This window comes from Hyla sarda, chromosome 12 (assembly GCF_029499605.1).
Source record: "Hyla sarda isolate aHylSar1 chromosome 12, aHylSar1.hap1, whole genome shotgun sequence".
Classification (NCBI taxonomy): Eukaryota; Metazoa; Chordata; class Amphibia; order Anura; family Hylidae; genus Hyla; species Hyla sarda.
Window position 1 is genome coordinate 24,064,103 of NC_079200.1, and position 23,276 is coordinate 24,087,378.

Genomic DNA, 23,276 nt, shown 5'->3' on the forward strand with positions numbered 1-23,276 from the left:
TGGAAGTGAGGTAATCAGTAAGGTGTCCACCATTGAAGAGCGACCAAGAAAAGGAGATTTTATTTTTTTTTTTTGTTTTTTTTTGTACTTACTGTAAAATCTTTCTCGTAGCCTTCATTGGGGGACACCGCACCCACCCATATTTATTTTATTTTTTTTGTCCGGATGATTTTTTCTGGGCCTATTTTCTGGGATTCTTTTACGGGGTCCTTCGGTCTTATGTCTTTGTTGGCTTCTCCTACTGCTTTGTGACAAAACTGATTACCTCACTTCCAGGGGGCGGGTATATCCTGCCAGGGAGGAGCCAATTTTTTTTCCTAGTGTCAGCGCCTCCTAGTGGCAAGAGCATATACCCATCAGTAAGGCTGCGAGAGAGATTTTTACAGCGAGTACAAAAAGAATCTCCTTATCCTCACCGTCCCCGGGGGACGCTCCTGCCTGCGGGGATGGAGAGGATATGAACTTATAAACTAGTCCTCGCCGACCCCGCAAGTAGTCCCCTGAGCGGAGAGCTCCTCTTACCTGGTACCGTTACTTCGGCCGGCAGCGACTCACCCTCGGCTTCATTGACAGGTCGCGTCATCGCTCTGCTCCGTCTGTTCAGTGAGCAGAGTGATGACGCGGCCTGTCAATAAAGCCGAGGGGCGTCGCTGCCGGCCGAAGTAACGGGACTAGGTAAGAGGAGCTCTCCGCCCAGGGGACTACTTGTGGGCCGGCGGGAAGTAGTTTATAAGTTCATATCCTCTCCATCCTCACAGGCAGGAGTGTCCCCCGGGGATGGTGAGGATAAAGATTTTACCCTATATAACACTTGGCAAAGCGTTATATAGGGTAAAATCTTTATCCTCAAGTGTTTATATAGGGTAAAATCTGATGATGGTTTCCCTTTAAAGGGTACCTTTCATCAAAAAAAAAACTTTTGATATATTATAGATTAATGTATGCAGAATAGCTTTCCAATTGCATGTTATTAAAAAATATGCTTCTTTCTATTTAATTTTCCACTTTGAAAAAAATGACCACTAGGGGTCTCCCTACCAGTCCTTCTTTATAGATTTCAGACTCATGCAGGAGTCCTAAATCTCAGACTGCAGCCAGAACACAAACTCAGCATTGCTCACTGCCAGGGAGCACTGCTGTGCTTGTCTGTGTCCCGGCTGCAGTCTGAGATTTAGGACTCCTGCATGAGTCTGAAATCTATAAAGGAGGACTGGTAGGGAGACCCCTAGTGGTCATTTTTTTCAAAGTGGAAAATTAAATAGAAAGAAGCATATTTTTTAATAACATGCTATTGGAAAGTTATTCTGCATACATTAATCTATAATATATCAAAAGTTTTTTTGATGAAAGGTACCCTTTAAATTATGTAAAATAGACCCCTCGACTACCCAAATCTACTTGGAGATCTGCAGTCAGCCATCTGTACCCTTAGACTTAACTCCGTCGTGGAAAGCAACACCAGGCTGTCCCTCGACATTCGCTTTCTGGAGAAAGTGATGGGACACATGTTAATAAGCCGGATCATTTGTTCCCCAGGGGGGTGTCTGGCAACCACTTTCCCTTCCCTCCTTATGCTAATAAACTACTTACAGAAGTGTTTCCCAACCAGGGTGCCTCCAGCTGTTGCAAAACTACAACTTCCAGCATGCTCGGACAGCCGAAGGCTGTCCGGGCATGCTGGGAGTTGTAGTTTTGCAACAGCTGGAGGCACCCTGGTTGGGAAACACTGACTTACCGGAAGACGCACAAAGAACACTTATTCTCACAAGTCTTTAGAAAGTAATTCCAATTTGTCTTCTATAGAGCGAATGAGATGCACTATTTTTTTCCCACAAGCTTTTCATGTATTTAAAGGGGTACTCTGGTGGAAAATATTTTATTAACATTTTTTTTTTTTTTTTTTTTTTTTTCTATTCAACTGGTGCCAAAAAAAGTTAAGCAGATTTGTAAATTACATCTATTAAAAAAAATCTTTATCCTTCCAGTACTTATTAGCTGCTGCATACTCCACAGGAAGTAAAATTTTTCTTTTTTTTAAATATTTCCTTTCTGTCTGACCACAGTGCGCTCTCCTGACACCTCTGTCCATTTTAGGAACTGTCCAGAGCAGCATAGGTTTGCTATGGGGATTTTCTCCTGCTCTGGACAGTTCCTGACCTGGACAGAGGTGTCAGCAGAGAGCACTGTGGTCAGACCGAAAGGAACTACACAACTTTCTCTGGAGTATACAGCAGCTGATAAGTACTGGAAGGATTAAGATTATTATTTTTTTTTTAAATAGAAGTAATTTACAAATCTCTCTAACTTTCTGGTACCAGTTGATTTAAAAAAAAATATATAAAAATAAATAATAAAAAAGTGTTTTCCTCCGGAGTACCCCTTTAATACAGTGATAGATATGTTCCACAGCTTCCTTTACATGCCATATGCAAATCATATTCATTTTGTGACTTTTTTTTATTTATTTTTATTTATTTTTTTTATAATTTTTCTATATTTTTTTTATTTTTTTTGTTCCTTTGTTTGAACTCATTTCTCATTCGTGTTTTTGTCTCATTTGTTTCCATCAGCAAATGCCCAGCACACCAGGGTTTGTGGGATACAATCCATACAGTCATCTTGCCTACAACAACTACAGGCTGGGAGGGAACCCAGGCAGCAACAGCAGGGTAACGGTAGGAGATTGTAACTATGTGTGACCTGAGGCCTTGCAGCACAGTCGGACGTTGGGTTGGCGTGGAGGAGTATGATGACCTTTTTGTCCTAAAGCTGAGTTAACCTTGCAGTCTGGTAGAGGCACTGACTGGTTAACTGGCATGGGACGAGAGGCATTGTTACCACTAAGTGGGACTCCGAAAAGAATTCCGGCTGCTGACCCAAAAAAACACAGATTGTGTTACTAGTGTGCGGTAAGGCTTGTGCTTATAGAGTGCCCATTTTTTGCAGTCACATTTTGCAACATATGTGACAATTGGGATAAATCCCATAGAAATAAAGAGGTTGTCTCATAAGGACAGCACCTATCCATTTTCCCTTTTAAACAGGTACTCCGGTGGAAAACACATACATACATACATACATACATACATATATATAATTAATATAATTTATATATATATATATATATATATTATATTATATTATTATTTATATATATATATTATATAATATAATTTTATATATATTATAATATAATATTATTTATTTATTTATTTATATATTTTTTTATTTTATTTTTTTAAATCAACTGGTCCCAGAAAGTCAAACAGATTTGTAAATGACTTCTATTAAAACATCTTTAACCTTCCAGTACTTTCTAGCAGCTGTATGCTACAGAGGAAATTTATTTTCTTTTTGAATTTCTTTATTGTCTTGTCCACAGTGCTCTCTGCTGACACCTGATGCCCGTATCAGGAACTGTCCAGAGCAGGAGAAAATCCCCATAGCAAACCTATGCTGCTCTGGACAGTTCCTGATACGGGCATCAGGTGTCAGCAGAGAGCACCGTGGACAAGACAAAGAAATTCAAAAAGAAAATAATTTCCTCTGTAGTATACAGCTGCTAAAAAGGGCTGGAAAGTTAAAGATTTTTGAATAGAAGTAATTTACAAATCTGTTAAACTTTCTGCCAACAGTTTATTTAAAAAAAAAAAATAAATGTTTTCCACCGGAGTTCCCCTTTTAAGGGTACCTGTAAAGTTAAACGTCTGCCTATTCTTCAGGTTGGCATGGAGAAATATATTCCCTGCTGGGAAATACAGTGGACAAGGCTTGGCAAGTTCCATGCATGTTTCCTATTAGGAATGGACTCGTGCACAGAACTTGCTATCTGTTGTTGGTTACCTTGGCAACTGCGTCTCTCCAGACCAGATCTTAAAAATAGGCTGAAGTTCTATGTGGGACCACCCTTAGACAAAAATCTCAGCTCAGTGACTCTGCAGAAGCTGCATTGTCCTCTGTCGGACAACCCATATACTTACATTTTTGTCTAGTTTGGCCTTTTCCTTATGGCTTTTATTCAGCATATTTTGGCACTATAAGGTTAAAGGGGTACTCCGGTGGAAAACATTTTTATTTTTATTTTTTTAATTCAACTGATGACAAATAGTTAAACAGATTTGTAAATTACTTCTATTAAAAAAAATCTTAATCCTTCCAATACTTATCAGCAGCTTTTTACTATAGAGGAAGTTCTTTTTGAATTTCCTTTCAGTCTGACCACAGTGCTCTCTGCTGACACCTCTGTCCATGTTAGGAACTGTCCAGAGCAGGAGAAAATCTCCATAGCAAACCTATCCTGCTCTGGGCAGTTCCTGACACGGACAGAGGTGTCAGCAGAGAGCACTGTGGTCAGACTGAACAGAAATTCAAAAAGAAAAGAACTTCCTTTGGAGCAGACAGCAGCTCATACGTACTGGAAGGATTAAGATTTTTAAATAAAAGCGATTTTTATAAAAAAAATAACTTTCTGCCACCAGTTGATTTAAAGGGTACCTCTCATCAAATAAACTTTTGATATATTTTAGATTAATGAATGTTGAATAACTTTCCAATAGCATGTTAATGAAAAATAGGCTTCTTTCTATTGTATTTTTCCCGATCAGTCCTGTCAGCAAGCATTTCTGGCTCATGCTGGAGTCCTAAACACTCAGAGCTGCCAGCCTGCTTTGTTCACAGCCAAACAGGCTGTGAACAAAGCAGGCTGGCAGCTCTGAGTGTTCTCCTTTGTGAACAAAGCAGACTGGCAGCTCGTAGTGTTTAGGACTCCAGCATGAGTCTGAAATGCTTGCTGCCAGGACTGGTAGGGAGACCCCTAGTGGTCATTTCTTCAAAGTGGAAAATTAAATAGAAAGAAGCATATTTTTTAATAACATGCAATTGTAAAGTTATTCTGCATACATTAATCTATAATATATCAAAAGTTTTTTTGATGCGAGGTACCCTTTAAAAAAAAAAAAGTTTCCCAGAGGAGTACATCTTTGAAATAATCACATCACTGCCTCTTTTCCTATGAAAAACAGAAATAAATGTGCATGTTACCCAGTGTCACAAGTGACCCCTTTTTGTGTTGAGTGTTAGTGACATGCATGCTTTAGTCAGTAACATGCAATGAACTCTGCAGGGCCCTAAACTTGATTATTTTCTATTCTGTTTCAGGCTTCATCTGGGATCACGATCCCAAAGCCCCCGAAGCCTCCAGATAAGCCCCTCATGCCTTACATGAGATACAGCAGGAAGGTAAGTGATGGATCTGGGTTCTGGGAGGTGCAGCTTATTTCTATGTAGCTTCCACAAAAGCCTTATTTATTCCCATAAGTCTAGACCTCCTAAAAGACAAATCCTCTCCGCCACCTTTAATATTTCTGAATAGGTCTGGGACCAAGTGAAGGCTTCCAACCCTGACCTTAAGTTGTGGGAGATTGGGAAGATCATTGGTGGGATGTGGCGTGACCTAACCGATGAGGAGAAGCAAGAGTACTTGAACGAATATGAAGCTGAAAAGGTACGAGGAATTAGTGTTTAGAAAACTGAAAAATATCCCTCAAAAAAAAATCTCATTAGAGCCTCAGGGGCCCCTGAAGGCTTCATCTGCTGTTTCTTCTGAGAGGTGAGGGTTGACTCTGCTGTTCACTGGGTCCTTCCAAAATCACTGCTAGATTCCTGTAGGCTGGAGAGGTTGTTCAGGATTAGAGAACTATAGCAAAACATCTGTCTGTGGGTCGTGTCGGCTCCATAAAAGTGAATAGGACAGAACGCATAACCTGCAGACGAATGTAACTTTATTTTATAAGGGGTACTTATAATTTTATAATTTTAAAGGGGTACTCCGCTGCTCAGCGTCTGGAACAAAAAAAATAAAAATAAATAAGTTTTCCACCAGAGTACCCCTTTAACTATTGTTAGGTTGGGTACAACTATTAATAGTTGTACCCAACCTAACAATAGTTGTGTGTAGACAAGATGGATCTTAAAGTTTGGAAAACTGTTCCGAACACTGGAGCTGGGAGCCCCCTCCCATAGACTTGCATTGGGGGGTTGGGGTGTGACGTCATGAGGGGGCGGGGCTATGAGATCACTAGCTCTCGGCAACGGCTCCAGCGTTCGGAACAGTTTGTTCTAAACGCTGAGCAGCGGAGTACCCCTTTAAGGCATTAACACCTTAAGGACTCAGCCCATTTGGACCTTAAGGACTAAGAAAATTTTATTTTTACGTTTTTCGTTTTTTCCTCCTCCCCTTCAAAAAATCATAACTCTTTTTTATGTTTTCATCCACAGACTAGTATGAGGGCTTGTTTTTTGCGCGACCAGTTGTCCGTTGTAATGACACTCACTTTACCATAAAATGTATGGCGCAACCAAAAAAATACTATTTGTGTGGGGAAATTAAAAAGAAAGCTGCAATTTAGCAAAATTTGGAAGGTTTTGTTTTCACGCCGTACAATTTATGGTAAAAATTACGTGTTATTTATTCTCTGAGTCAATACGATTTAAAATGATACCCATGGTTACACACTTTTCTATTACTGTTGCGCTTAAAAAAAATCGCAAACTTTTTAACCAAATTAGTACGTTTAAAATCCCCCTATTTTGAAGACCTATAACTTTTTCATTTTTCCGTATAAGCGGCGGTATGAGGGCTAATTTTTTGCGCTGTGATCTGTACTTTTTATTAATACCATATTTGCTTATGCAAAACTTTTACTACATTTTTTATTAATTTTTTTGCAATAAAATGTTATAAAAAAGCAGCTATTTTGGACTTTTTTTTTTAATGTTCACACCGTTCACCGTACAGGATCATTTACATTTTATTTTAATAGTTCGGATATTTACGCACGCGGCGATACCAAATATGTATATAAAAATTTTTTACACTTTTTTGGGGTAAAATAGGGAAAATGGGACAATTTCCGTTTTTATTGGGGGAGGGGATTTTTCACATATTTTTTTTTACTTTTATTTTTTATTTTTACACTCTTATAGTCCCCATAGGAGACTATTTATAGAAACCATTTGATTGCTAATCCTGTTCAGTGCTATGTATAGGACACAGCACTGATCAGGGTTATCAGTCATCTTCTGCTCTGGTCTGCGGGAAGGCAGATCAGAGCAGAAGACTCCCGGAAGGCAGCGGAGACCGGTGAGGGGACCTCCGTCTGCCGTTCAGGATGATCGGATCGCCGCGGCAGCTCTGCGGGCGATCCGATCATCCTGTTAAGTGACCGCGATGCTGCAGATGCCGTGATCTGTATTGATCACGGCATCTGAGGGGTTAATGGCGGACATCCGCGGGATCGAGGGTGTCCATCATTACAGTCGGCGGGTCCCTGGCTGCGATCCACAGCCGGGCCCTGCCGCGCATGATGCCGGCATCGCTCCGATGCCTGCGGTTATGCTCAGGACGTAAATGTACGTCCTGGTGCGTTTAAGTACCACATCACCAGGACTTACATTTAAGTCCTGTGTCGTTAAGGGGTTAAAGGGGTATTCCGGTGGAAAACTTTTTTTTTAAATCAGCTGGTGCCAGAAAGTTAAACAGATTTGTAAATTACTTATATTAAAAAATCTTAATCCTTCCAGTACTTATTAGCTACTGAATAGTACAGAGGAAATTCTTTTCTTTTTGGAACACAGAGCTCTCTGCTGACATCACGAGCACAGTGCTTTCTTAAAGCCATAGCTTTGCATTGATCACTGTTATCGGCGGTTGATTGCTCAAGCATGGATTTCAGGCTTGCAGCAATCAATCGCCGTTCGGACGCACAGGAGGCAGGTAAGGCACCCTCCTGCTGCGTCCTAGCCCATCTAGACATGTCCCGATCAGCCCGACTGAGCTGCCGGGATGCTTTTACTTTCACTTTTAGACGCGGCGATCAACTTTGATCGCCACGTCTAAAGAGTTAATGCCGGGCATCTGCCGGAACGGCGATGTCCGGCATTAGCCACGGGTCCTGGCTGCTGACAGCAGCCGGAACCATGCGGGTATGATGCGAGCTCAGCTCCCGGTATACCCGGTGTTCTGCAGCAAGGGGTTAAACAGTCATTTTTGTAAGCCCGGTCTGGGCTGATGGGGTAATTAAGGGCATTGTGACTACTCTGGCAAAATTTTGAGGAAAACTTTGAGCAAAAAATAAATAAATAAAAAATACTTTGCAAAAAGTTGCACAAATGTTGTGCAAAAACACAGCTTGTGACAAATATAGAACAAAGACAACTAAAAAAAGCTTCACAAATCTCCTACAATGTGTCTTGGCATTTTGCTTTTATCTACCGTATATACTCGAGTATATACGGTACCTGCTCATGCACGTTAGTCAATGCAAGTCTACAGCAGAGGGAAGATCAGAAATGGCGGAGAAGAGGGTCGCTGTTCTAAGGCAAAAAAAAATAAAAAATGTATTCTTTCCCCCCCCCCCCCTAATCCTATAGGACTCTTTAGAACTAACCAGATGGATCTCCAAACAATGGTTTCGTATTAGCGGAAATTTTATGATGGGTTTTAAATATAGAAAACGGGCCAGGCCATGAAGAGAATAGACGGCTAATGTTTTTTTTTTTTTTTCTTTGTGAGCACGGATCCTGAGTCCTAGGACAATTCATTTAAGTGTCTTTAGACTAAGAATGAGCGGTCCTGTAAGGCGGAGGTCATTTTCCGAATACGTTGGTCGCATTGTTAATGGATGTCTAGTTGTACGTGATTGTAATTGTGGTTTGCTGGTGTGCTCCTCCTGCAGATTGAGTACAATGAATCTATGAAAACCTACCACAACTCGCCTGCTTATCTCGCTTACATCAATGCCAAAAGCAGAGCTGAAGCAGCCCTGGAAGAAGAAAGCCGCCAGCGCCAGTCCCGCCTCGACAAGGGAGAGCCGTACATGAGCATCCAGCCTGCGGAGGATCCTGACGGTAAGTTGACAATACATCCCAAGGCATATAGAAGTTGTAGTTGACTTTAGTGTAAGTCAGTGTTCTCAAACTGTGGCCCTCCAGATGTTGCAAAACTTCAACTCCCAGCATGCCCGGACAGCCGTTGGCTGTCCGGGCATGCTGGGAGTTGAAGTTTTGCAACATCTGGAGGGCCACAGTTTGAGTCCACTGGTGTACATTATGAGGGACATTTATGAAAAGTTGCCCATAGCAACCAATCAGATCGCTTATTTCATTTAAAATGAAAGAAGCGATCTGATTGGTTGCTATGGGCAATTTTTCCTCTGCACAGGTCTTGATAAATCTCACCTTATGTTCACACAGGGCAGATTTGTTGCAAAAACATTTTAAGACTCTTTCATTTTTCCGAATGTGGTTTTTAAGAACCTGCGCACCTGGCTGCAACAGCACTCATATTTATGTGTACGTAATGTCTTTTCAATTCCATGGATGTACCCTTGGGTGGCTTATCAGATTGAGAGTACCAAGACTTCTTTATAAAAATAAAAATTGTACAGAAAAAATAGTCTCTTCCGGTGTATAAGACTACCCCCAACTTTTACAGTTAAAATATAGAGTTTGGTATATTCTCGCTGTATAAGACTACCCTCTACCGTGATGTACAGTACCTTACCATTGTTCCCCCTACATTAGGTTGGCAGCATAGTTCCCCCCTACATTAGGTTGGCAGCATAGTTCCCCCCTACATTAGGTTGGCAGCATAGTTCCCCCCTACATTAGGTTGGCAGCATAGTTCCCCCCTACATTAGGTTGGCAGCATAGTTCCCCCCTACATTAGGTTGGCAGCATAGTTCCCCCCTACATTAGGTTGGCAGCATAGTTCCCCCCTACATTAGGTTGGCAGCATAGTTCCCCCCCCCCTACATTAGGTTGGCAGCATAGTTCCCCCCCCCCCCCCCTACATTAGGTTGGCAGCATAGTTCCCCCCCCCCCCTACATTAGGTTGGCAGCATAGTTCCCCCCCCCCCCTACATTAGGTTGGCAGCATAGTTCCCCCCCCCCCACATTAGGTTGTAGTCCCCCCCCCCCCCCCCCCTGTATGTCTGTGTACTGCCCCCACTTCAGTATTCCGACCATCGCTTGCACATTAGGTTGGGAGCATAGTTCCCCCTACATTAGGTTGGCTGCATAGTTCGCCCCACATTAGGTTGGCAGCATAGTTCCCCCCCCCCACATTAGGTTGGCAGCATAGTTCCCCCCACATTAGGTTGGCAGCATAGTTTCCCCCCCCCCCCACATTAGGTTGGCAGCATAGTTTCCCCCCCCCCCCCCCCCCCCACATTAGGTTGGCAGCATAGTTCCCCCCCCCCCACCACCACATTAGGTTGGCAGCATAGTTTCCCCCCCACCCCCACATTAGGTTGGCAGCATAGTTTCCCCCCCCCCCCCCATTAGGTTGTATTCTGCCCCCCCACATTAGGTTGCAGTTCCCCCCCCCCCCCCCCCCCCACAGACATACAGCCTTCAGCCATATACAGTGTATGGCTAGAGACTGTATGTCTGTGTACTGCCCCATTTCAGTGTTCCGACCATCGCTCCTCCAGTCCGGGGTCACAATCTACTGCTATGGCCTATAGGCGGCCCCTGCATTTTTTAAGTTAACGCGGGGCCGCAGGATGGTAACCAGGACATCTTGTGTCCCGAAAAGATCTTTCGGGACACAGGGATGTCCGGAATATGACAGGGAAAATTAATCTCGGCCGAGACGCCCGGGGTATGTATAATCCATACCCCGGGCGTCCCGGCCGACTGCAGCACCCGGCGTAAAATACAACCCCCGACTTTTGAGAACATTTTACTGGGTTTGAATACGGTATTAATAAGGGAAAGTGGACGTCTAGGTTCACATTTGTGTCGGTACTCAGTTTGGGGCCTGAAAACAGAAGCAAATTGTTGTACAGTGGACACCAACGGATCCTAAGAGATCTCACTGACCTCAATGGGCGCTGAATGTTTCTTCTGTGTTTTCCATTTATTTAGCAGGATTAGACGGGACAGAAAAATTACCGCTTGCACATGTTTTTTTTTCTCCCGGTTAGATCCTGCAAAGTAAATTTAATTTGCAATTTATTCCCCACCCTTTTTAATGCAGTCGCACTCTTTCTGTTCATCACCGTGTTCTGTACAAAGCAATTCTAGCAATCTTATGGTCACATCTAAGGGTCTGATGGTGAGAGTCTTTATCAATGTCATAAACTCTACGGATGGTTTTCTCCCAGGTAGTCCAGCTCCCCCTAGTGCTGTAAAGGAATAAAGCATACATGCCTATGTCTTGAGTACATCATGCAGAGTTGTTTAAGGCTTCAAACACCAATGCACCTGTGAGATTACTTGCATTTGATTTAGATCTCTGTATACAATTCAAAGTTTAAGGAGATCTGCAGTATTAGACACTTATCCCCTATCCGGAGGATAGGAAATAAGTGTCTGACCGCAGGGGTCTGAACGCTGGGACCCTCTTCAATCTCCTGTACGGGGCCCTGGCCCTGCCACGTTCGACACGTCCCCTTCATGTATCTCTATGGGAGAGGCTGATATGCAGCATTCGTGCACCCCCTCGCCTCTCCCATAGAGATACATGGAGGGGGCGTGTCCTCGACCTCAGTGAGGTTGACAACACGCTCATTAACAGCGCAGATCACGGCAGTGTCGGGTCCCCGTATGGGAGATTGCGGGGGTCCCAGCGGTCGGACCCCCATCGTGATCAGACACATAGCCCCTATCCTGCAGATAGGGGCTATGGGGGAGATATCAAAACCTTTCCAGAGAAAATGTTGCTGAGTTGCCTATAGCAACCAATCAGATTGCTTCTATTATTTTTTACAGGCCATTAGAAAAATGAAAGCAGCGATCTGATTGGTTGCTATGGGCTACTCAGCAACTTTTCGTCTGGACAGGTTTTGATAGATCTCCCCTAAGTGTCTAACACTGCCGTACTTCTTTAATCCACATAAATGCTTTTGTTAGTTCTCCTCGTAAGGGTTTTAGGAAACATCGTAGTAGATGCCATTGAGTTGGTTGTCGCATCACTAGTCAAATAAACTTGAGTTAACCCCTTCATATGTTCTCTCCGTCTTGTAGACTATGATGACGGTTTTTCCATGAAGCACACAGCGGCAGCCCGTTTCCAGAGGAATCACCGTTTGATCAGTGAGATTTTGAGCGAGAGCGTGGTCCCAGATGTGAGGTCTGTGGTCACCACTGCCAGAATGCAGGTCCTAAAAAGACAAGTCCAGTCCCTCATGGTTCATCAGGTCAGTATTGGGCTTAGTGACTCTTACATCAAATCTGGTTCGATTCTAGAGCCGTTTGCAGCAAAGGGTTGATTTTTACAGATTCCTATTTCTGGTTTATGCATCTTGATATCTTCCCTGTACAGTGATCCCTCAACTTACAATGGCCTCAACATACAATAGTTTCAACATACAATGGTCTTTTCTGGACCATCGTAAGTTGAAACCAGACTCAACATACAATGTACGGACAGTCCAGATCTGTGAAACGTGTCAATGGCTGGAAGAACCGACCAAACAAAATGGGTATTCACTGGTAAACCCCTGTATTCCTGCAGTGTATGCACTGACTGGTGTCTGGTAGCGCCCTCTACAGTACAGGGAGGTATTACATGTTCTGTACACTTTACCTGTACCAGGGTTAGCTGCTTCTTTGGACACCAGGTGAAGGCGACTCCGTTACTTTTTTAGGACACTGTGTACTGTACAGGACCCCGAAGAAGCTCCTGTCCTCTACATAGACCAGTGTTTCCCAAGCAGGGTGCCCCCAGCTGTTGCTAAACTACAACTCCCAGCATGCCCGGACAGCCTTTGGCTGTCCGGGCATGCTGGGAGTTGTAGTTTTGCAACAGCTGGAGGCTCCCTGCTTGTGAAACACTGACATAGACAGTGATTACAGCTCCCAACAGATCTTTCTTACTTTTATATGTAAGGATTTGCTTTATCTATATTAGTTATCTACTTATTTTTCTTTAATCCTCACTTTCTCCTATATTTGGATGACATTTTGGTGCCTTTAGAACCAATTACCAGGTTTCCATAGAGTTCTGGTTTCAACATACAATGGTTTCAACATACAATGGTCGTCCTGGAACCAATTAATATTGTAACTTGAGGGACCACTGTACACGACTTTTTTTTATAAGGAATTATACAGTGTAATAAGGAGCAAAGACTTTAGCCCCTTCCCGATCCATGACCTACATGTAGGTCATGGGTCGGGTGGGCGGACATGACAGGGATGACATCTGCCAGTAATGATGGACTTCGGCGATCGCGCCGAGGTCCGTCATTTAACTGGTTAAATACCGTTATCTATACAGATCAAGGCATTTTAACACTTAATGCCGCTATTCCCTGGTGTCTAGTGGTCCCATAGCCCTGCGATGTAATTTTTTTTTTTTGGGGGGGGGGGGGGGGGTTATTGGTTGCTAGAGAAGCCTGAGGCCGTCCTGTGTCCTCTGCATCTTCTCTGTGATTGCTTAGGGATCACTTAGGCAGCCCTTAGCAATTGAGCACAGATTTCATAGATCATATCTTCTTTTTCCAGCACATAACCCCTTTAACTGCTTTGCATTGAGTGCAAGATTCTCTAAAAATCCCTTTTTACATTTTTCATGGCTCTGTACCAATCTTTAATGATGTTTTGCTTGGAAAAAAAACTACGGAGATTAAAATACTAAAAGCTGCTGCTTAAAACCTTAGTTCCCTTATGAGTTATGGCTTCCTGTCTGTCTCAAAGTTGTATCCCTCTCTTTGTATGGAAGCGTGAATAAACACGCTGAGATTGGATAGAAACTAACCTCACCCCAGTTCGTAGGTGTGGTGAATGGGGTGTGTCCCCTAATGCCTGATTTACTATAATGGGGCCATAACTCTTGACATCAGTGTAAGGACATAACACATTCTTTCTGAGTTGGTTGGATTTAAAGCGCCACTTTTTTTTAAAAAATAAGCTTAGAGGTACCGTATTTATCGGCGTATAACACGCACCCCCATTTTAACAGTGAAATTTAAGTAAAAAAAATAAGATGTTAAATAAATGACTTGGACTAAATGCAACATCATCCCCCCCAAATTCGTTTTCTTCTGCACCTCAGTTTGGTCCTGTCCCCTCCAGTGCCACATCATCCCTTCCCTTTTCAGTCCCTGTGCCACATTTACCCCTCTCATCACCACCTCCCATGTCTCATCATTTCCCCGTCATAGACCACCACTAACCATACAGACATTAAGCATTTAGTGCCTCCCCCACCATCATTTCCCCCTGTCTCATCATCCCCCCCCCCCAACCTGTCTCATCATCCCCCCCCCAACCTGTCTCATCATCCCCCCCCAACCTGTTTCATCAACCCCCCCCCCCCCCCAAAACCTGTCTCATCATCCCACCATCATGTTCCTCCTACCAGTGGTCTTCAACCTGCGGACCTCCAGATGTTGCACAACTACAACTCCCAGCATGCCCCTGACAGCCAACTGCTGTCCAGGCATGCTGAGAGTTGTAGTTTTGCAACATCTGGAGGTCTGCAGGTTGAAGACCACTGTAATATGCTATTCTTCCCCTTTCCTTACCTGGCTGCGCTTCGGCTGTCTTGCGGGCTGCGGTCAGTGAAGCAGATGAGTAACGTCCTCTCTCGGCTTCTCTGCGCGGCAGCAGGGATGTCACTTTTCGGCGGCGACTACAGGAAATGAAAAGTGACGTCAGTGATGCCGCACAGAGAAGCCGGCAGAGGACGTAACTCATCTGCTTCACTGACCGCAGCCCGCAAGACCCCCCCGCCTGACCTGACCTGCCGAAGTGCAGCCAGGTAAGGAAAATAAACAAAACTATGAAAAGCGGGGTAAAAGGGGGAATGGTGAGGGAGGGGGGAGGTAGGGAAATGAAAAGTGAAACTCGTTTTCTCCCGCACTATCCACAGGTACTGGTGGATAGTGCGGGAGATGCTGATTAAAAGGTAGGGCAGATCCGGACAAGGTAGGGCTCATTTTAATCAGCGTCTCCCGCACTATCCCCCAGTACCTGTGGATAGTGCAGGAGAAAACAAGTGACCTTTTTCCAAAGCGGGGAGGAGACGCCGCTGGTCACTGATTTAAAGCGGCCGTGCTGCTAATACTTAACAAGCAGCCGCTGCTGCGGCAGCTTTAAATCAGTGACCAGACGATTTATCGGCGTATAACACGTAGGCAGGCTTTTTGCCTTAAATTTAAGTTTTAAAAGTGCGTGTTATACGCCGATAAATCCGGTATTTGTTTTACATGGCTTTAGGTGATGACTATAATCTAATCTTTTGCTTAAAGGGGTATTCCGGTGAAAAACTTCATATCAACTGGCTCCAGAAAGTGAACCATATTTGTAAATTACTTCTATTAAAAAATCTTAATCCTTCCAGTACTTATCAGCTGCTGAAGTTGAGTTGTTGTTTTGTGTCTGACCACATTGCTCTCTGTTGACACCTCCTGCTCTGGACAGTTCCTGGGACAGTCAGACAGGTGTCAGCAGAGAGCACTCCTGTCAGACAGAAAAGAACTCAACTTCAGCAGCTGATAAGTACTGGAAGAGTTAAGATTTATTTTAATAGAAGTAATATACAAATTTGTTTAACTCTCTGGAGATGCTTTGGAGGATTATATTACAGGGGGATTGTATGGCCCCAGCAAAACAGTTTTACACTAGGGTTCATCTGTGGCATTACTTTGTGAAGGTTCAAGTGTGCAATGTCTTTTGGGTGTGAGGCTTGTATGTAGTGGGTTCTGTAACACAAGAATTAGAGGTGCCTATAGTTTCCTTACATGTCCGTGTTTTCTCATCAGCGCAAACTGGAGGCCGAGCTGTTACAAATTGAAGATCGTCACCAGGAAAAGAAAAGAAAGTTTTTAGAAAGTACCGAAGCCTTCAACAATGAGCTTAAACGGGTAAGTATTCCTTGGGTGCTCTGGCGGGTGACTGCACTGGATCACCATAATCTTGTATAGACTCATTACTCCCATCTAGCACTGGTTAGCAGGTGACAACCAGACGTTGATAGGATCAAACCTAGTAAATACAGCGTTTGACAAAGTTCAGCGGAATCAGACATAGTCCCCTCTCACCTAATTATGGATCAATAGTTTATAAGTACAACAAAGGCCAAGTGCACTTTAGCGTTCTGGGAGCTCACAGACTCGGGGCCACAAAACTGAGCTGAATGGGTCAGTTGCACAACAGATCCTGACCGGTCCCATTGACTTTTAAGGGTTACCCCGGTGGAAAATAATAATTATTTTTTTTTTTTTTTTTAAATCAACTAGTGCCAGAAAGTTTAAACAGATTTTGTAAATTCCAAACAAAAGAACGATGGCATGCACTCACCGCTAGGCGTCCAGAGGTCAGGGATCACGGGGAAGCATAGAAGGAATCGCCAAAGAGCTCAGAGGCCTCTATGCTTCTATGATTCCTTCTATGCTTCCCTGTGATCCCGGACCTCTGGACGCCTACACAGTTTAAGCGGTGAGTGCATGCGATCGTTCTTTTGTTTGGTTGTTACTACTGTATTGCGTGCACTCCGCAGGTGTCATTTGCTTCACTGGATCCACATACAGCCCCGCAGACGTATCTTTTTATTGAAGCTGTGCTTATAGTAGGAGTGCTCTCCCCTTCATTTCCTTCTTCATTTTGTTTAGATTTTGTAAATTACTACTTTTTAAAAATCTTAATCCTTCCAGTACTTATCAACTGCTGTATGCTCCAGAGGAAGTTGTGTAGTTCTTTCCAGTCTGGCCACAGTGTCGGGAACTGTCCGGAGCAGGAGAATGTTCACTATGGGGATTTGCTCCTACTCTGGACAGTTCCTGACATGGACAGAGGTGTCAGCAGAGAGCTAAAAGAAATAAACAACTTCCTCTGGAGCATACAGCAGCTTATAAGTATTAAGCTTTTTTTTTTATAGAAGTAATTTACAAATCTGTTTTTAACTTTCTGGCTCCAGTTGATTTAAAATAAATAAATAAATAAAATTGTTTTCCACCGGGGTACCCCTTTAAGTGAGCTGCATTAGGTTTTCATTCTAGTGTCCATTTATTTGTAGGATCTAAGCAGAGAAAAATTTCTACTTGCAGTAATAATTTTTTTTTTTCTCTGATCAGATCCCACATTTTAAACAGAGTCTGCAAACAGAGCTCCCCGAGCGGAGCTGAACGGTGAATTGCACATGGTATTTGTAATAAGTGCAGGGTCAACTTCTACCCAACCTCCAGTGTATGCGGCCGGTCACATGATCCGGTCATCTCTCTTTCCTCTGCATGGAAGAATCTCCTGTTATGTGACTTTTGTCTTTTACTCCTATTTGCTTTTCACAGCTGTGCAGCCTGAAAGTGGAGGTTGACATGGATAAGATCGCAGCAGAAATAGCTCAAGCAGAAGAACAGGCTCGCAAACGTCAGGAAGAGCGAGAGAAAGAAGCGGCAGAACAAGCTGAACGCAATCAGAATGCCGCAGCTGCTGCAGCGGCCGCCGCGGCAGCAGCGGCCGCTACCGCAGCTGAGGAGGAGCAGGAAGTGGTGAAGACTGAAGAGAAGAATGGAGAGGAGGAGGTGGCAATGGAGACAGGTATGTGCTCTTATGGGATTTCACATTTAATTTTTTTTGCTGTAACGTTTCCTGGTCATTTTGTAATATTTGCCTAGATGCATTCTACTTGCAGTTTTATGTACCAGAGATGTTTAAAGGGGTACTCCCGTGGGAAAACTAATTTTTTTTTTTTTAAATCAACTGGTGCCAGAAAGTTAAACGGATTTGTAAATCACTTCTGTTAAAAGAATCTTAATCCTTCCAGTACTTTTTAGAAGCTGTATACTAAAGAGAAATCCAACAAAGAAATGCATTTCCTCTGATGTCATGACCACAGTGCTCTCTGCTGACCTCTGCTGTTCATTTTAGGAACTGTCCAGAGCAGCATATGTTTGCTATGGGGATTTTCTCCTGCTCTGGACAGTTCCTAAAATGGACAGCAGAGAGCACTGTGATCATGACATCAGAGGAAATGCATTTCTTTTTTGGATTTCTCTGGATTTTAGTAAACAGCCCCTAAAAAGTACTGGAAGGATTAAGATTTTTTAATAGAAGTGATTTACAAATCTGTTTAACTTTCTGGCACCAGTTGATTAAAAAAATAAAAAGTTTTCCACGGGAGTACCCCTTCAAAGGGTTACTCCGCTGCTCAACATTTGTAACAAAATGTTCCGAACGCTTAGAGCCGGCGCCGGGAGCTCGTGACGTTATAGCCCCGCCCCACATGACGTCACACCCTGCTCCCTCAATGCAAGTCTATCTGAGGGGGCGTGACGGCATGAGGGGCGGGGCTATGACGTCACAAGCTCCCGGCGTCGGCTTTAAGCATTCGGAGGGGGTGTGGCCGTGATATCACAAGCCTCCGCCCCCACATCGCCAGTCATCCAGCATGGAATGAAGTTTGGATGTCTGGGGTGCCACAGCCGAGATCAGACCTCTTCTCCCCCCTACTAAGATTTCTAGGGGAGGAGTACCCCTTTAAGCACCGATAGACGGCTCTGTAGAAATCTTGGCATGTCTCATGCTTTGCTACTGGCAGTAAACCATAAGAGCGCTGCTGCTGCCAGGGAAAACATTCTCACCTACTCTTGATAAAACCTTGCACCGAAATTCCAACACAGGTCTCCTTGGGCGTCCATTCCTTGCCCATGGCAAAAGGACGACTTGTATGATTAAAAAATAGCCTTACCGGTTTACTATCCGAGTAATGTAGACGTGCCGCTTTCATTTCCAGAGGACACCCCTTCTTTGCCGCCACCAGAGGAGACCAGCGAGAGCCAGCAAAATGGAGAGGAGGGGACTTCTACCCCAGAGGACAAGGAGAGCGGGCAAGAAGCGGTGGATAGCACCCTGGACGAGGGAACAACTGACAGCAACACTGGGTCTGAGAGCAACAGCGGAACAGTGGAGGAAACCACTACAGATCAAGTACCAGAAGAGACGGACCAGAAGGATTGATCTCCCCGTGCTAAGAGTTTGTGTTTTATTTTATTGTCACCCAAGGGTTGGTCAGGAACGATGTCTCAAATCATTCCTAAATTATAATCCCACTACACTTTTTTTGCTTCTTGACATATATATTTTTATGGAGTATTTGTCTGCTATGGCCATATTGGTATGGTGATGGTGGTGGTGGTGGTGGTCATCTGCGCCATAAAAACGTTGTCGAGTAGCATTTTTAGCTTGCGGACTGAAGTCTGTCCTTGGGGTACTGTACCCAGATAGTGGGATCTTCATGATGAATTTTGGCTAGCATCAGTGCTTGTACTGCAGCGGCGTCCCAAGTCCTGCGGTTTTTAATTCTTCACCCTAAATTCGGATTTTAATGCTCCCTCCACCACGCTGCAACTTTGTAGCTAATGTGGCCTAAACACAATTCTCGGCATAATTGTGTTAGAAAACCTAGTGTATGAATTGATATTTTTTATTGAATTTTTTTTTTATCAAATGCAAATGAAATAAAGATGAATTGAATACTTTGTATGCATGCTTTTTCTTCTTGTACTGTGACATTTGAAAAGTATTTGCTGCTCCAGTGACCAATTGACTTTGGGAATTAAAGGGGTACTCCACTGGAAAACATTTTTCTTTTAAGTCAACTGGTGCCAGAAAGTTAAACAGATTTGTAAATTACTCCTATTAAAAAAAATCTCAATCCTTCCGGTACTTATCAGCTGCTGTATAATAGCCAGGAAGTTCTTTTTCTTTTTGAATTTCCTTTCTGCCTGTCCACAAGTGCTCTCTGCTGACATCTCTGTCCATGTCAGGAACTGTCCAGAGTAGGAGCAAACCTCTCTTACTCTGGACAGTTCCTGACGTGGACAGAGGTGTCAGGCAGAAAGGAAATTCAAAAAGAAAAGCACTTCTTGTGTATTATACAGCAGCTGATAAGTGCTGGAAGGATTGAGATATTTTTTTTTTTTTTTTAATAGAAGGAATTTACAAATCTGTTAAACTTTCTGGCACCAGTTGATTTAAAAGAAAATGTTTTCCAGTGGAGTACCCCTTTAAGATTACGGTTAATGGTGGGGGTTGTTGTCATTACCTCATCTTATAGAGGTTACAGTTACAGTGTGCCTCCAGCTGTGCCTGCTCGTAGTGGCCGTCTTCCGCTAGGAGCAGATCAAAAAACGAGTGAGGGCGCTCCATAGTGTAATTTAAAAAATACTAATAAAAATAAGGAAATCGCATGAAAGCCACTCCCCCTGAAGTGTTGCGTACCCACAACATAAGAGATGTCCGCTGCCCTCCGGCTCAGGTGCAAGTGTAGATAGGATGGGCTTCAGTAGGAACGCCGGCTTAGCCGGCGTTCCTACTGAAGCCCACCCTATCTAGGCTTGGAGCAGACAGTATTCTGAGAGTCGCCGCGCACATCGCCAAGCTCTGAACAGGGGGAGCGGCCGCGTCTGCAAGTGTTCGCGATGTCTGCGCAGATTGCTGTGTGCCAACTCGTAGTGGCGGATTGCCACTACCAGCAGGCAGACACCGCTGAAGGCACGCTGTAGGGTCAGTCATCCAGATCCGCAGCATATTAACTCGTTGCGTGTGACCTTACCCTAAAAGGGGTATTTCCAACCAGGGTGTCTCCAGCTGTTGCAAACCTACATTCCCAGACAGCTAAAGGCTAGCAGGAGTTCCACAACTGCTGAAGAGCTGCAGTATGCTAGGAATGGTGAAAAATCTGTAAAGTGCTACTTAAAGGGGTTCTCCGGTGGAAAACGTTTTTTATTAAAATTATTATTTTTATTTTTAAATGAACTTGTGCAAGAAAGTTAAACAGAGTTGTAAATTAATGAATAAAGAAATACATAGGTGCACTTACCGCTCAGCGGAGACAGCTGTGTGACGGGGGCCGGTTTACGGGGAAGCTGGACCTCCGCATCGGCACAGGAAGTGTTGCGCTCGGAGGCTATGCCGGCAGTTTCGCGAGTGAGTGAGTGAGTGGGTGCGTGAGTGCTTCTTTTGGCCTCAGAGGCTCCCCGTAAACCGGACCCAGTCACGCAGCTGTCTCCGCCGAGCGGTGAGTGCACCTACGTATTTCTTTATTCATTGTCGTTGATACTTCATGCTTGTGTGTGAGCACCCCGCAGGAGACACACAGTTAGGTACCGGGACCAAGCCGCATTCCAGTCCAGGTGAAGTCTGCCTTTAGTGTGTTCTCCCTTTTCTCGCCTCATTTTTATTTTAGATTTGTAAATTGCTTCTATTAAAAAAAATCTTTGCCCTTCCAGTACTTATCAGCTGCTGTATACTACAGAGGAAATTATTTTCTTTTTGAATTTCTTTTTTGTCTTGTCCACAGTGCTTTCTGCTGACACCTCTGTCCGTGTCAGGAACTGTCCAGAGCAGCATGGGTTTGCTATAGCTACTAATAAGTACTGGAAGGGTAAAGATTTTTTTTAATAGAAGTAATTTACAAATCTGTTTTTCTTTCTGGCACCAGTTGATTTAAAAAAAAAACAAAAAAATAAACATGTTTTACACCGGAGTACCCCTTTAACAATTACCGTATTTTTCACCGTATAAGACGCACTTTTTCTTCCCCAAAACTGGGGGGGGGAAAGTTGGTGCATCTTATGCGGCGGTCCCTGTGACCCGCGGCTAATACAGGACATCACCGATCGCGGTGATGCCCTGTATAACCCTTCAGACGCGGCGATCAAAGCTGACCGCCTCGTCTGAAGCGAAAATAACACTAATCCTGTTCAGGCTGTTCAGTCGGGCTGTTTGGGACCGCCGCGGTGAAATTGCGGCATCCTGAACAGCTCACATGACACCGGGAGGGACCTTACCTGCCTCCTCGGTGTCTGCTCCGTGCCGGGATCCCCTGCATGGCCGGCGCTCTCCTTCGACGTCATCAATAGAGATGAGCGAACTTACAGTAAATTTGATTCGTCACAAACTTCTCGGCTCGGCAGTTGATGACTTTTCCTGCATAAATTAGTTCAGCTTTCCGGTGCTCCGGTGGGCTGGAAAAGGTGGATACAGTCCTAGGAGACTCTTTCCTAGGACTGTATCCACCTTTTCCAGCCCACCGGAGCACCTGAAGGCTGAACTAATTTACGCAGGCTAGGTCATCAACTGCCGAGCCGAGAAGTTCGTGACGAATCGAATTTACTGTAAGTTCGCTCATCTCTAGTCATCACATCATCCCGCACGCCGTCCCGTCATCCAATAGGAGCGGTGTGCGTAGCGACGTGATGACGGCGACGCAGAGCGTGGATCCCGGGGAAGAAGACGTCCAGAGCGTCGGGGACGCGGCGACAGCGATGGAGCGACATCCAGGGCCGCGGTGACTGGTCCGGAGCGGTGGGGACACGTGAGTATTACCTCCTATACCAGTGGTCTTCAACCTGTGGACCTCTTGATGTTGCAAAACTACAACTCCCAGCATGCCCGGACAGCCAACGGCTGTCCGGGCATGCTGGGAGTTGTAGTTTTGCAACATCTGGAGGTCCGCAGGTTGAAGATCACTGTTGGGTTCAGAATCTTTTTTTTTCTAGATTTTGGACCTTTAAAACTGGGTGCGTCTTATATGCCGGTGCGTCCTATAGGGCGAAAAATACGGTACCACAAAATGACGACAGTCCCTACAGCCGTCCTGAGTTTACTATATTCTTGTCCGTTTGCCAAATGCATTACGCTGGCAGCTTAGTTTTATGAGAAGTTAAACCCCATAAGGAGTAATGGAGATGGAGTTTTGGCTGGCGGATGATAAAGGAGAATGTAAGACTAAGTCATGTTTAATGAGTTCTAGGTTATTGGCGTATCTATGTTCAGTGTACTGCTTTATAACAATTAACCCTTTTAAAATGGATCTGCCCTGGAATGTTCTCTTTAACAGCATCTTACGTAAATGTACATCCTGGAGCCCTGGTACTTAACACACCCCTTCTTATATTTACAGTGTCCTGAGCGTCATTCAGTTTTACTCAATGGGGACTTCAAAAGTGTAATTAATTTTTTATTTTATTTTTTTTATATTAAAAAAGCCCTTTCAACCCATTTCCCATTGTTTCAAATAAAAAAATACACATTTGGTATTGCCGCATGCATAAATGTCTGAACGAGAGATGAGCGAACTTACAGTAAATTCGATTCGTCACGAACTTCTCGGCTCGGCAGTTGATGACTTATCCTGCATAAATTAGTTCAGCTTTCCGGTGCTCCCGTGGGCTGGAAAAGGTGGATACAGTCCTAGGAGACTCTTTCCTAGGACTGTATCCACCTTTTCCAGCCCACCGGAGCACCGGAAAGCTGAACTAATT

At 44.1% G+C, this 23,276-nt stretch overlaps 1 protein-coding gene across 3 annotated transcripts in view; it reads left to right on the top strand.

The window, feature by feature from the left end:
* Nucleotides 1–19,487, top strand: part of SMARCE1 (SWI/SNF related, matrix associated, actin dependent regulator of chromatin, subfamily e, member 1) — a 37,205-nt gene extending 17,718 nt beyond the window's left edge. Inside the window, exons 4-11 of one of the 3 annotated variants that reach the window (XM_056549014.1) lie at nt 2,571–2,675; nt 5,158–5,238; nt 5,372–5,503; nt 8,736–8,907; nt 12,031–12,203; nt 15,774–15,875; nt 17,298–17,547; nt 18,743–19,487. In XM_056549014.1, coding sequence (XP_056404989.1) covers nt 2,571–2,675; nt 5,158–5,238; nt 5,372–5,503; nt 8,736–8,907; nt 12,031–12,203; nt 15,774–15,875; nt 17,298–17,547; nt 18,743–18,966 — 1,239 coding nt within the window. In that variant the 3' untranslated portion in view covers nt 18,967–19,487. The remainder of the gene's footprint in view (nt 1–2,570; nt 2,676–5,157; nt 5,239–5,371; nt 5,504–8,735; nt 8,908–12,030; nt 12,204–15,773; nt 15,876–17,297; nt 17,548–18,742) is intronic. The other 2 variants (XM_056549016.1, XM_056549017.1) reach the window with 2 other exon arrangements.
* Nucleotides 19,488–23,276: the final 3,789 nt, after the last annotated feature.